At 39.6% G+C, this 13,456-nt stretch overlaps 2 protein-coding genes across 2 annotated transcripts in view; both read left to right on the forward strand.

The window, feature by feature from the left end:
* The window catches only part of map3k5 (mitogen-activated protein kinase kinase kinase 5), a 71,334-nt gene extending 66,551 nt beyond the window's left edge, over positions 1-4,783 (forward strand). Inside the window, exon 30 of the mRNA XM_084378282.1 lies at positions 1,939-4,783. Within this exon, the coding sequence (XP_084234408.1) occupies positions 1,939-1,999 (61 nt within the window). The 3' untranslated portion in view covers positions 2,000-4,783. The remainder of the gene's footprint in view (positions 1-1,938) is intronic.
* A 548-nt stretch (positions 4,784-5,331) lies between these two features.
* lrp11 (low density lipoprotein receptor-related protein 11) lies at positions 5,332-13,382 on the forward strand. The gene is made up of 9 exons (XM_084378194.1): positions 5,332-6,156; positions 8,071-8,228; positions 9,560-9,701; positions 9,931-10,056; positions 10,192-10,389; positions 12,530-12,697; positions 12,795-12,851; positions 12,941-13,033; positions 13,142-13,382. Exons 1-9 carry the CDS (start codon positions 5,589-5,591, stop codon positions 13,294-13,296), a joined length of 1,665 nt encoding a protein of 554 aa, XP_084234320.1. The 5' UTR covers positions 5,332-5,588; the 3' UTR covers positions 13,297-13,382.
* The last annotated feature ends 74 nt before the right edge of the window (positions 13,383-13,456 follow it).

The following is a 13,456-nucleotide window of genomic DNA, read 5'->3' on the forward strand; positions in this document are numbered from 1 at the left end:
CTCTAGCAGTATTCAGCAACTAAAATACATGCTGACTCTCACATCTAAAAAAAAATACTGCACGTCTCTGAACACCAGAAACACAGAAGTAAGCAGTGACAAATGGAGTTTGTTCATAATGGAGATTAAATGGGGCTTCAAGAGCTAAAAATTAGACTTCATTTCCTAGACATCCTGTACGGTTGCCCGAATAAAGAAGTAAAAGTGTCATTTCCTTTTCTCAGGGCTGAGTGTGAAACAGTGCTCACAAGTTCTGAAAAATGTTTTCAGCTGTGGTTGTTTGAGGTGTCAACATCACATCTCTAAACATGTTTATTAGTTGCCGACCACTACGACAGTTTTCCCATTGGTGGCATCACTGAAACAAACTCTTAAAGGTGCACTGTGTAGTTTTATTAAACAAACCAACAAGAAACAAACTCTTCATTTTCATTTCACAAACTGACCTTAAAGGACAACACAATTTCAGACTTTGTTTATATGTGGTGGACCCTGCCACCTTTCTAGCTTCAAACAGTGTTCTGGGGACCTTATTTTCCTCTGAGAACAGCTTGTTTATTCACTTATGGAAAAAAATCGATATTTCTGAGTTTGTATTAATACACATTATTACACACATGTTGTAAATATTACAATTCTGAGTTTGGATTTCTTCTCCTAACCACATCGTGCCCCTTTAAAGCCATTACTGTATGTGAACATGTCTGCCTTTACCGCCCCCCAGTGGCACTATTACAAAAACAAAACAGTGATATATGTCAAGGGTATCTACAACTCTTGAAAATTCAATTTAGTCTCCTCAAAAAATCAAAAATCAAACAAAAAATTATGAAATATTATATATTTTTCTCTTTCCTGCTGTATGCAGTAATGTTTAATGTTTTAAAATGATTTTGCACCAGGTTGCCATTGTCAGGAGATATTATACACACTGTATAAGCTAAGTGAGAGGTGGGTTGTGTGCAGTGTGCACAGGATGCTGCACAATCCTATTTTGAGGAGATCTATAGCAAGCATTGACACCACTGTTAGCTACAGTGGATAGGAAGGTCATAAGTTCATGTGTCTATTGTTGCACAAACTTGAAAGATTTAAGGTTCCGATAGGCGATTCTGGAGAAAGATAGTTGATTAGTTAGTCTTATTCCAGTCGTTGAGTCTCATCCATGATGACCACTGTCTTTTTCAGAATCACCTACTGCACCTTTAATGATTCAATGTTAATCCATCCATTCATTTTCTACCACTTAGCATTTATCATTAGGAATGATTGATTATTATGATACTGCTGGGAAAAGCTAAAGCTGATTCTCTGGTAATTCTGTTTCATATTGTGGTTTTCCATCATTCTTTCATTTAATGTGAAAGTGTTACATTTCCATCCGTGTCATATTAATAAGTCTTAAATTTAACTTGGGAAACGTTACATAAAGCTTGTTCTCTGTATTTTGTAAAAAACCTTGTTTCGTTTAACATTAATTGACAGATATTGATGTTGTGCACTAGGGCTGCAGCTGTTATTTTCACTTTCAAATATATATATATAAATAAAAAATGCTCATCACAAATTCCCAGAGCCCAAAGTGATGTCTTCAGATCGCTTCTTTCAAAACTCAAAGGCTCTACAGTTACTCACATAAATAAGAAAGAAAAGCAGCAAATCATCACATTTAAGAAGCTGAAACCAGCAGATGTTTGAGATTTATGCTTGAAAAATTACTGACATAATAAATAAATCATAAAAATTGTTGGCAACTAATATTCTTTTGATTGACTAATCGATTATTTGACTAATCTTCGCAGCTCTATTGTGCAAATTCATGTATAGGGCATGTTTTCTGACACTCTGGACAAGAGAAACAGGGACATAAGACATAAGCACACTGTTGTATTGTATGTTGTAACCTGACTGACCAGTCTGTTCTCTGTGTCCTGTCAGAGGTGGGATCCTGTGTAAACTATGGAAGGCCATCACAGACTACAGGCAGAAGCCAACCTGAGGCCTTAAGTGGCGACAACCACTCAGAGAAGTCAGGACCTTTGTCCCAACAACTCAGTATTCTCCTCTTACCTCAGTATTTATAAGAGCAAGACTTTCAGGAGAAGACCCTGTGTTTGACGGAGAGCAGCTTTCCACCCACACAAGAAACTTCGTGTCGGGAGTATTTTGATAATTTTGAAAAAAGGCTTTTGGGAAAAAAAACAAAAACAAGGTCACTTTGAAAGCAGCAATTACTCAGAAGTGCCACTAGTTTCGCTATGCCTGATGGACATTACGCAGCTTTTTGCTACTGGTGGGTTAGTAACGACAACAAGGAGGAAAATCTTGAAAACTTTCGAAAAGTTTTCTCCCGTCTTTACAAGATGTAACGTTTACAAAACTTGAGACTGACCGTTTTCTAACACAAGCCTGAGATACAAAATACTACATTCAAAAATCATCTGTGCTAATGTTTTTATCATCGGCATCTTATCACTACTTTATTTAATGCATTTTAATTTAATTGTTATGGTAATCTGAAGGATGTCAGTGCATGCCCCGCTTTTATTTTAATTTTTTATCCATACTGAGACTTATTTAAATTGTTCATGCTTTTTTTTTTTCCACATTTCCTTTTATAACACGAATCTACATTTTTATTTTTCCGAGACGTGTAAATATTGTGTTATAAAATTATATGTGAATGACATTTATGTACTTCAAAAATACATTGAGAAACAGAGTTAAATCTCCATGTGGATCAGACAGAGTCTATAATGAACACATTTGAAAAATGAATTGTATAATATTGTATTTTCTAATGTCACAAATCAAATGAGATGATATTCAGTAAGTAATTAATATTACATTGAATCATTTGCTCTGTTTTTATCGTTGTACACTGACAAAATTGTGCTTATCTTGCTTGTGTTCTGTAGATATGATCATCCAATCTGATGTGTGTTTGTTGTGATGAAAAATCTGACATGCAAAACAAATTTCACATGGAAGAGCCTTGACCTTTTTTATTTTAAAACACGATGTCAGACATGGGGAAAATAATCATGAGCAGTGTGTCCGTTTTGTTTCATATCTAAAATTACTCGAGATTTTTGTGATATATTGTTAAAATAAAGCTTTTCATCTTGAAACTGTGAAAGAAATGTGTAAGAAGTGTTCTGTTACAAACACCACTGAATATACGTAGGTAGTTAATATATAGTAGATTTTTTTAATTGAAAGTACACTCTATGGTTCTTAGGAAATCTACTCACTCGGCTTACTACAAAACATTTTAAAATCGGATCAACTGTTTTTACTGTTCTCCATAGAACAGGGGCCACTGGGGACATGTCCTCAGCACTTTTTGAAAGTGGCCCATTTTCCCTATCACTTCTTAAAAAGTGCGGCTGTAGCTCAGTGGGTAGAGCAGCAGAAGGTTGCTGGTTCGAACCCCGGCTCCCCTGGGCGGAACTGAGCTACATGCCGAAGCATCCTTGAGCAAGATGCTGAACCCCTAAACTGCTCCTGATGTGCAGTTGGCACCTTGCAAGCTGCAAGGCAGCCTCTGCCATCAGAGGGCCCTGGATGAACTGGCGTCTCATCCAGGGGTGTGCCCTGGCCTTCGCCCGGTGAGAGCTGGATTTGGCCCCAGTAGCCCCGCAACCCCCCGGAAGGGGGGATAAAAGTGGCAACACCCTGCAACCCCAATAGGGAAATAGCGGAAAGAAAATGAGATGAGAGACTTCTTAAAAAGCATAATTTGTTTTTTCAATCAAGAATTGTTAACTAACAAACGTGAACACTTTGCTCTTCATCAGCACAGTCTGCGATTGAAACCGGCTGCTACAGATTCTGGTGTGAAACTCTGATTTCATTTTTATCCAGGATCTAATAATAAAATCAGAATTTAATATATTAGATGGGCTGATTTGCATCTTAGCTAGAATAGCCTATCTAGCTAGAATGGCCTGAGGTTTGCAAACATTGTACGATCATTATTTGCTGAATTTGATGGTACATGAAACCTAAGACAGTGATTTACAGTAGGCTAACAGTGCTGCTTGCTTAAGTAGTTTCTAATGTTATTCCTTCAATTGTTTCTTTTTGACATTTTAATGGAATCGTTTCTTTGCCCTTTTGATGCGCCTTCATGCAATTTTTTCCCCACCTTCATTATTTCTGACCTCATACCGATCCTCCTTTTACATTGTCTAAAATTGCACTTGTTTTCAAGACATAGTGACGCCCTTGTGTCCCTTTTATTTTCATTTTTAAAAGTTAAATGATGAAATTATCTTTAATAAAACAATTATTGGCAGTCAGCCATAGCTAGTGTCATCCCAGAGGTTCACTCGAGAATTAGCTGAGCACAAATAGTTATCAGGCTAGAAAATGATTTCTAAAAGGTGTTGTGGAATGACAAGGCCGTGCCAAAAGGTAACACATAAAAAACGATTAACAAAGATGTAAAGTTGCAAGATGTAGTGAAAAGTTTCAGAGTAGTGGTACTTAACTTTGACAACATTTCTTTTCGAACAGTTTTTACACACACAAATAATTATGCCTAAAATGTTGGCTTTAAGTATTTTAATTGCATGTACATTTTCTATCAAATTTTATGACATAGGTTTAATGTAAAGGGTCACATGTAATGCAACGTTTTTCTATCATGTTGAGTCAATGTGTGTAAATTAAATAGACAGGATGACCTATTTGAAATGCATTACTGTAATGTACAATACCTGAATAATAAACACCTGAAAAGCAAATTATACTTCTGTAAAGGTTCACCTTAACTTTTTACCAAACAATATAAACTGGACAGTAAGTCAGTCTGGACGAAGAAACGCAGATTTGTTCTATGTGCTGTTGGCTGACATGGAGCTCCATTTTGTTTTTAGTAACATGAAAACAAATATTGACTTTGTACGTATGGATGATGCACGAATATTAAGCTGGCTGTTTACATATGAAACGTTTAGACGAGCCGCTTACCTGAAGAAAGCGTGGGAGATGAGAAAAGAGCTCTTTATCAAGACAAACTAGATTTTTAAACATCTCTTTTCATTGCAAAATTCACTTGAAATGTGGGATTTCATGTGTGGTGCTTTTTCTTTTCATTTTTTTCCCTTGCAAGAAATTGTTGATACAGTATTTTGTAATTTCATTTATTTTATGCCTTAACATATATTTGCTTTAATTAATTAACTAACTAACTAACTGACCGTGGAGCCTGGTGTGTTACACAATGATGCAGGCAGAGAGGGAGAGAGAGAGATAAGCAGAGCTACAGGTGTGCCAGCTCCCCCTCGCCATGTTTATCCATCACTGTGACGTCACTGGTTTCTGCTGAGCAGCCAAACGCTGTGCTCACGCGGCCGCCCCCCTCCTCACCATGACAACAACGGATTTTTAGCATCGTCAGAGGACGAACCGTTAGCTGCTCCGCTCATGGTTCAGAGACCAGTATTGTGTCAAACAGCGGGTGTAACATTAGTATAACGGAGAAAGAGTTCATGTAGGAAGGTTTTATTTGCTGTGTGGACCCTCATGCGTCGGACACCAGCCGGAGGCAGAGGGAGACGCCGTCTTACTGTGTGAACAACATGGCTCTTCCGTCTCAGCATCCCTGGCTGCTGCTCGCTTGTGTTGTGCTGCTGGCCGCAGGCCAACATGTCGACGCTCGCTCTTCGCCGATATCGGACCTCAAAACCAAAATATCAGGGGTGGAGGAGCTGTTGGAGGAATTCCGCAAGCAGCTCCAGCAGGACCAAGCGTACAAGGTAGGCGACGTGATTGACTCGTGTGTGGGCGACTTCAACGCCGTCGGGGAGCGCATCATCAAGGCCAAAGCCTCCATCGAGCAGGGGGCCACCTTCCTGCTGGCCCCGGAGAGCGTGTACACCTGGAAGGACTGCCTGCACGCCTGCTGCTCCCAGCCTCACTGCACCGTGGCGGTGGTCCAGGAGGACCCGAGGCAGCCCGGGGAGAGTCTCAGCTGCTACCTGTTCAACTGCACCTACAGGAACAAACATGTCTGCTCCTTCGCTCCGCAGCAAGGCTTCAGCACGTACAGCCGGACCGCCAACACAACGCAGGGACACCTCCCTGTTTCACTCGGAGGCTCAGCCCGGAGGCCCGGGGAAGGACATCCTGAGGAGGATGACACACAAGGTGGGACATCACATATCACAGGCTTACAAGTTATACAGAAACCTGGATAGAAATTAACGATATGGGTCCATATGACTGATCATGTTTTGGAAAATTGTCATGTATTGATAGTTAACAATTTTCTGTATTGTTTTCTAATTGAATCTTAACTAATTTAATTAGTAATTGTTTTACCTGGCAAAAATGCTGGTTAGTCATGGCATTATGGCCAACTATTAAATATGGATACCCTGATAGTTATTTTACACAGTGGTTATTCATTAAAGGGGCAATATGTAAAATAATATGTAATAAGTTCTAGTTAAAAGTGAAAAAAAAATAATAATAATTAAGTTAAATAAATAGCAGTTTTGACATTTTGATGCCTCTGTATTATGTTGCAGAAATTAGCATGCTAACCAGCTAAGCCCCGGTTCTTTCCAGTCGAAAGCTCCTATGCGAGCCCTATAAATACTTACGTGATCCCCTAGCTTCCAGTCCGAACTGCTAGCTGCATTGCTAACTGAGCTAACTAGCTTGCGGCAGCTACAATTAGCAGCAGTTAGCGGGTACTCTGGTGATACGCTGCCCCCAATTTGTTTTGAATACAAATTTGTCAGATGGCCAATTCCTACATATTGCAGCTTTAAAACGTAAATTATGTCTTAAATAACCAATTGTGTAAGTGTGTTTTAGCTAAAACACTGCTGCTCAATACATAAATAAAACTCAGGAAGGAGAATTTCAGTCATAATGAACACATTATAAAGGATTCAATATTTTACCCATTTATTTTTATTTTTGACTTAATTATTAATTATAATGTAGATTATGTAGAAAAATGGCTCAGCTTTTGCTTGTGATAGAAAATGATTGAAGAGGAACAAGTACGACAGGGAAATGGTAAGATGATCGATGACTCGTGAGGGTTACTGGAAAGTTAGTTAATTATTCATGAGCATGTCATTCTTCTAATACAGTAACAAAAAGAGGCAGTAACTGGGGGTTGTTTTTGCAGTTTTTTCCCTCAGGTTTGACTACATAAAACTTTATTGGGTTTTAGAGGTTTTATCTTGATCCTCCGTAGCCAAAAGGGAGTATAAAAGATCAATTCTTTTCACCATTCGAAGCAGTTTTTTTAGCCCTCTGACAGCACTCCAAGTTTCTTTTTGAAGAGCATCATCAGATTTGATGGAAAGTACATCAAGTTTTATGTACACTTCCTAACTTAGATCTCAGCAAGTTAGGTTTAGCCACAAGCAACAGCTACTTATCTTGTTAAAACAGGCAGGGTGGGTTAATGATTTGCCTTTCAGTTTCAAGCCTGCAAAATGTCATCAGGACTCTGAGAACGAGAGCAGGTGTTTTATGACTCCATTTGTTTGCTAGCAAGAAAAGTGGTCTTTCTAGTACAATCGAAGAAATGATAAAATAATAAGTAAGTTAATTGTCTGGAGAAAAACAACAGAAAATTAAGTGTTTTGATGGTCAAATAATCTTTTAAACACATTTCCAAGCAAAAATAACAAATTATCTTGTTTCAGCGTGCTTTTCAACGTTTTATATCATTCTAAACTGAACATCTTTGGGTTTTGGATCGCTAGTCAGACAAAACAAGATATCTAAAGACATCACCTTTGGCTAAAGGAAATTGTCACAGGCATTTTTCCCCACAATTTCATCAAACATTCATTGAGAAAATAATCAGCAGCATTAATTGATAACTAAAGTCAAATAAGTACAATCTTATATCCAAATGCACACCCCAAAATAGTAAAGACATCTCTACTTACTACTACTCATCCTACTGCAATACAGTAAAAAGGACATATTTTGTGTTCAACTACAATGGAATAAAGCAAGAATTAATGAAATAAACTAGTCATGTAGGAAGTATCTTCTATATTAGCATGGTTTTCCTGTTTGATTCTGCAGATGTGGATGAGCCTCCTCGCAGTGACGCTGGACAGGATGTGGTGATCCAGCTGCCCACAGACTGGGCTGTGCTGGACGGACGGGGCAGTGTGGACGACCACGGCATCAACCACTATGAATGGACACTCGTCAGAGGGGACACAGCCATTAACATGAAAGTCAGTCTATTCAGCGGGTAGCAGAGCCATCTTGCATTAAAATGACTTTATTAGTTTCATTTCAGTGCTTCATGTGAGAATGAAAACAACTGAAGGAAAAACAGACTGAATTAGGAAAGTAAACAGTAATAGCTCTATTATTCTCTTCTTTCAGGGATCAGATGATTCTAATATTTGAATTTGCAGAATGAATTGTCACTAATCGCCCTCACAGACACCAGTGTCAAATTGCGTGTTTATATTAGTTAAGTCAACACAAGCTCCATAATGCCTTGCTGTACCAACAGAGATAAGAGATTATGACGTCCAAACCTGCCCCAAGGACAGCAGCAATGTTGGAAGCTGCCTGCTGTTCACAGCCAGAGGCAACATGTGGAGTGTTTAGTACAATATGTTATAATCACACTTAAATCTGTGGTCAATTTCCACCATTTTCTACCTTATACATAAAACAGTTCCAGTGAAAACACTTGACAGCAAGCTCAGGGCATTATCCTGAGTGACTGAGACATGTTTTTTTGGGAAAGACATGTTGCAGTTGAGTCTTTAAAATGTTGGTTTTTGAACGGTATGAAGATATATACCTCCAGGCGATATTAGCTTGTCCACCATTAAAGATTTTGAAGTACTGTTTATGCCATTTAATTATCCTTTTAGCACCAAAAGGTATATCAGGCCATTGTGGGCAGTATTGTAAATCAATGACTTTGACTGTCTTATGGTAATATTGGATTCTTACTTTATACTTACTTTGATTTTTTCAGGCATTTACTTTGCTGATTAGCCAGACAAGACATTCTTCGCTGGTTATTTTATCTATTAACAAATTCTTGATTGATTTTACAATAAATTTAGATTGTGATATGAAATAAAAATGATGAAAGAGGATTTGATCTGTATTTCAAATGTTTTATTTGAGTTTTTTGTGCATTTTGTGCCTTAATTGGACCCCAAGGGCACTAAGCAAATGTAATTTTTTATGCACTGATGCACTAGAACCACAAGAAAAATCCTCTCATATTTGTCTTGGCAGGGGATAAATCTAGGCAAAACAACAATATATCTATAATGACTGCATACTGAAAGAGCAGGGCTATTTTTGTTATTTGGGTGAACTGACAGAAGCAGTTACGTAAAATTAAAGCATACTTTTCCCAGCCAAAGAAGTTTTAAAAACAAACGATGCTGGAACCAGATTTTGTAGCCTGCAACTAACTTCTGTTTAAAAGATGTAAAACTTTAGAGGTTTTGAAAAATGTGCACATGTGATTTATTAAAATCTGAGAGCAGAATTGTTGCCCATCCTTAATTCATTTTTGTATGTGTTGAAGGCGACTCATCCAGAGCTGCTGAAGATCAGTGGTCTCCAGGAGGGTGTCTACACTTTCCAAATGACTGTCACTGACACGGTGGGCCAGAAGAGCTCTGACAACGTCTCCGTCACAGTGCTGGCACCAAAACACCAAGCAGAAGGTGATGCGTTCAAAAAACATGCAGCTTTGTTGTGTTCTTTTGTGAGCTCCTTCCTAATTGTTTCCAGTAAAATCCAGGGTTATGGTTTCATGTGAAAATATAGTACTTCTACTTCTAAACTGAAGAGAAGTCGATGATGCTACAACATAGAAAAAAAGATACAATATTACTTTCACATGAATAAAATCTGGGTGTTAATATTTCTAGTTGTATCTTTCTGTGCCCACAGTGTGTACTGGTCTCTGTTCAAACTACCAGTTCAAGTGCGATGACGGTTGCTGTATTGACATCACATACGCCTGTGATGGGAAGCAGCACTGTCCAGACCGCTCTGATGAAGACTTCTGTACAAACTGTAAGAAACCATTTTTTCCCGGTCTTTTTTAATCTATTGTATTGTCTGGATCAGTTAATGGAATGCAAGAATAAAGGAAGAGCACAAGCAAACAAAACATCACCATCCTCTCTGTTGTTCATTTAATTTCTTTAGTTGACAGCAGCAGGAAGACAGTGACCCACCCTGCTGATCCCTCAAGCCCTCATCTGCCTGTAGCTCAGACAGAGGAGGCCGGGGATGACAACATGACCGGGCCCAGAAAGACCGTAGAGACCATCGTACCACCTCAGGACAGGAGCAAAGCCACTCCTCCACAAAGTCCCAGTCAACAAGAGGCTCCAGTCAGTCAGGGTAAGATTGTGCTTGTGTTTGAAGAGCTTTATTTACACACTGTTACACGACAAGAAACAAGACACAAGACAAAAGGTTGTGTTTTCATTTTCGAGAATCTAGAAAGGGTTGATGGAAATGGCCAAAGACTCGCTTGAGGTGGTTTTTGCCCCTTTAGAAGAGTTAATGCGCATAATTTTCATGGTCCCGTGATTTCTGTGTTTTATGTGTTTTCTTGGTTTTTGTGGTGTCTTATGCATGTTTCCAGTCGTCTTATGTTCCTCCCCAGTCTGCTTTCCCTCCACACCTGCACTACCTAACCTTTGTCAGCCCAGCTCTGTTCCCAGTGTTCTTCCCAGCCTGTCAGCTCTTTCTCTGCTCTCTTGTTTCCCCTGTTCATTACCCTCACCTGTGTTTTTCCGCTTCTCTCCACCTGCGCCTCGTCCCCTCGTCAGTTTAGTTTCTATTTAAGTCCAGTCTTTCGTTCAGTTCTCGTCACGTTATCTGTTGCGTTTGCCTGATCCTGCTGTGCAGTTATCCTGTTCCCGTGGCTTATTTTTGAATAAATGTTCTGCGACTGATCTGCCAGCCTGCCGTCTTGCATTCTGCTCTCAGCGTGACATTAATGGGAGATGGAAACACCTGTTCCATATTTTTTTTTTCCGACAAAGTGAACATTTAACTCACATGAACAATGAGCTGTTTCTGTTCCGACTGAAGAGACAAAAAATAGCAGCAGATTCTCTTCATCGCTCCACACAGATCTAATGTAACCTTCCTCACATTAATACATTTCATCAGGTTTTCTACATTTTTGCCTTTTTAGGTTCGACTAGGTGCTCTCATACATTGTCTTGTTGCGCCCTCTTCTTCTGCAATTGTCTCATGGTTTTCTACTCTACTGGAGAATTGGTGCCACTCACTGCACACAGCGCCATTCATTTGCATTTTCTTTTGCCAATTTTTTCAAATTTTGGTTAAATTGAAACCTGGCTAAAATTGCTCTGCACTGTGGTGATACAAAATAGAGTGGTAGTATGTATTAAGTGTTTGTTTTTTGCTTTTTTACTACAGCTCTACCTGTTAAAACATTTCCCCAACAATACGACCCTCCATCACTGTGTCATTAGCGCAGTATCCCTTTGTAAAGAGGCAGAGAGGGTTTTTAGTGAGTATCTGGACATAGAAGCAGATGGAGCCCCTGCAGGCAGCCATTGAGTCATAGAACTGAGCTCAAAATGCTGGCAAAGCCACAGGGCCACTCTGCATTCCCTGGGAAAGCAGCTCTTTGCCTGCTGGAACAAAGCTCCTCTGTCCCCTCCGCCATCTGATCCCTAAATCAGGCTGAGACTGACCAAAAGGACTTCTTCCCCCCATTGGTATTTCACCGCAGGTATTTCATGGGTGAGGTGCATTTTCAGGAGTCTTTTATTCTTGTCACGAATGCTCAGTCCATCAGTCATGTCTACATGCAATCTAAGTTTAGGAGAGAGAGAGAGAGCGAGAGAGAGGAGAAGTCATGTTGAATGACATCAAAAATAAAACCCTGTTCTCTGTTGGTTGTTGTGTATCGTTGTTGACAGGAATGCATTGACTCTCTAAGGATCAATAAAGTTTATCCTCTTCAATCTATATTAATTGATTGATTTGGACACTCAGGGGCAACAAGCTAAACACAACATTGACAAACATAAATATAGTTGATCTGGTGAAAGTGTTACAGTGAACAGCTTCCAGAAGACGTGGAGCAACATTAGCATTCATTTTGAGTCGTGTTTCAGGCCACCTGGTAAATATCAGTCCAATATTTACTCTCTTTTAGCTCTGTCTTGAACCCCACCATCTCCTTTAGCTCCTAAATGTTCCACCTTGTTCATAAGATGGTCACTAACTGTGTCTGTGTGCCAGTGGGTACTGCACAGGAGCTTTATTGCACAAAAGTCGAACTTGAAGTCATACATCTCATAGAAGACCCACATACAGACACGGAAAGTATAAGTGAATTGTTTATCACAAAAATTGTTGTGGAACAATTTTCTTTCATTCAAGGTAAACTTTAGATCAATTAGCTAATCATCTCTGCTCAACACTCCATGTCTTAATATGTGTAAGATCAAATTGTCAAAAGTAAATAAGAATTTGATTGTCTCTTTCTCTGTAGATCCATGTGCTTCAGCTCCTGTTGTTGGACCCTGCAAAGGCACATTCCCACGCTGGTACTACGACCAAAATGCAGGAGAATGCAAACACTTCCTGTATGGCGGTTGCCAGGGAAACCATAACAACTTCCTGCAGGTGTCGGACTGTGTCAGTGAATGTATACAAAAAAGTGAGAATCTACACTTTTTACTTTTTCTTTTTTCACCTAATTTTGCAACAACATCAAAATGTTATAATTTTAAATTTTTCATGGAAACATCTTTCAGGTCCGGCTTTCAAACCAGCAACCGTGGCTCCTCCAATCACCAAACAGACTGAGATTGGTAAAGCTAAAGTGCATTTTAGTAAAACTTCATTGACATACCAGTAACATCGTGTTAACTGATGAATGTTTCCTAATCTTGTCTTGAAGCTGCCCCTAAAGTCTCCCAGAGCCAACCAGAGAGTGACATCCCCATCTCCAAAACATTTCCAGTAGTGGGAGGACATCCGGGACCAGAGTCAGGTAACATGAACAATTTGGTTTTATATCATTGTACTGCATTGGGTCTCAGCTCTCATGTGTCCCTCTTGTGCTTCTTTATGTGTCATGCTCTGCTGTTTCCCTCTGCAGGTGCAATCCTTCCGCTGGCTCTCGGCCTCATCATCACCGCCCTGCTGCTGCTCATAATCGGCTGTCGTCTCAAACTCGTTCGTCACAAGCTGAAGAAAGCCCGACCCCTCACCACAGAGGAGTCAGATTACCTCATCAACGGCATGTACCTGTAGCCAATCAGCTGCGGGCAGCAAATACAAGCGCTCTGAGATCTGAGATAGAGAACCATGGGAAGCCTGAGCCAGGACTTTTTGAATTTTGTCCTCACTTCAGGTTGGAAACATCCCAACTCTCTGCTGTCATGAACGTTTCTGAACACACTGATGAACGCGT

Source organism: Pagrus pagrus (genome assembly GCF_965226575.1).
Source record: "Pagrus pagrus genome assembly, chromosome: 16".
NCBI lineage: Eukaryota > Metazoa > Chordata > Actinopteri > Spariformes > Sparidae > Pagrus > Pagrus pagrus.

Bases quoted from the DNA above. Each gene is read 5' to 3' on its own strand.
- lrp11 (XM_084378194.1), top strand. From the start codon at position 5,589: ATGGCTCTTCCGTCTCAGCATCCCTGGCTGCTGCTCGCTTGTGTTGTG. The intron at 8,229-9,559 runs GTCAGTCTATTC...TATGTGTTGAAG, and splicing joins ACACAGCCATTAACATGAAA to GCGACTCATCCAGAGCTGCT. The intron at 12,852-12,940 runs GTAAAGCTAAAG...CTTGTCTTGAAG, and splicing joins CACCAAACAGACTGAGATTG to CTGCCCCTAAAGTCTCCCAG.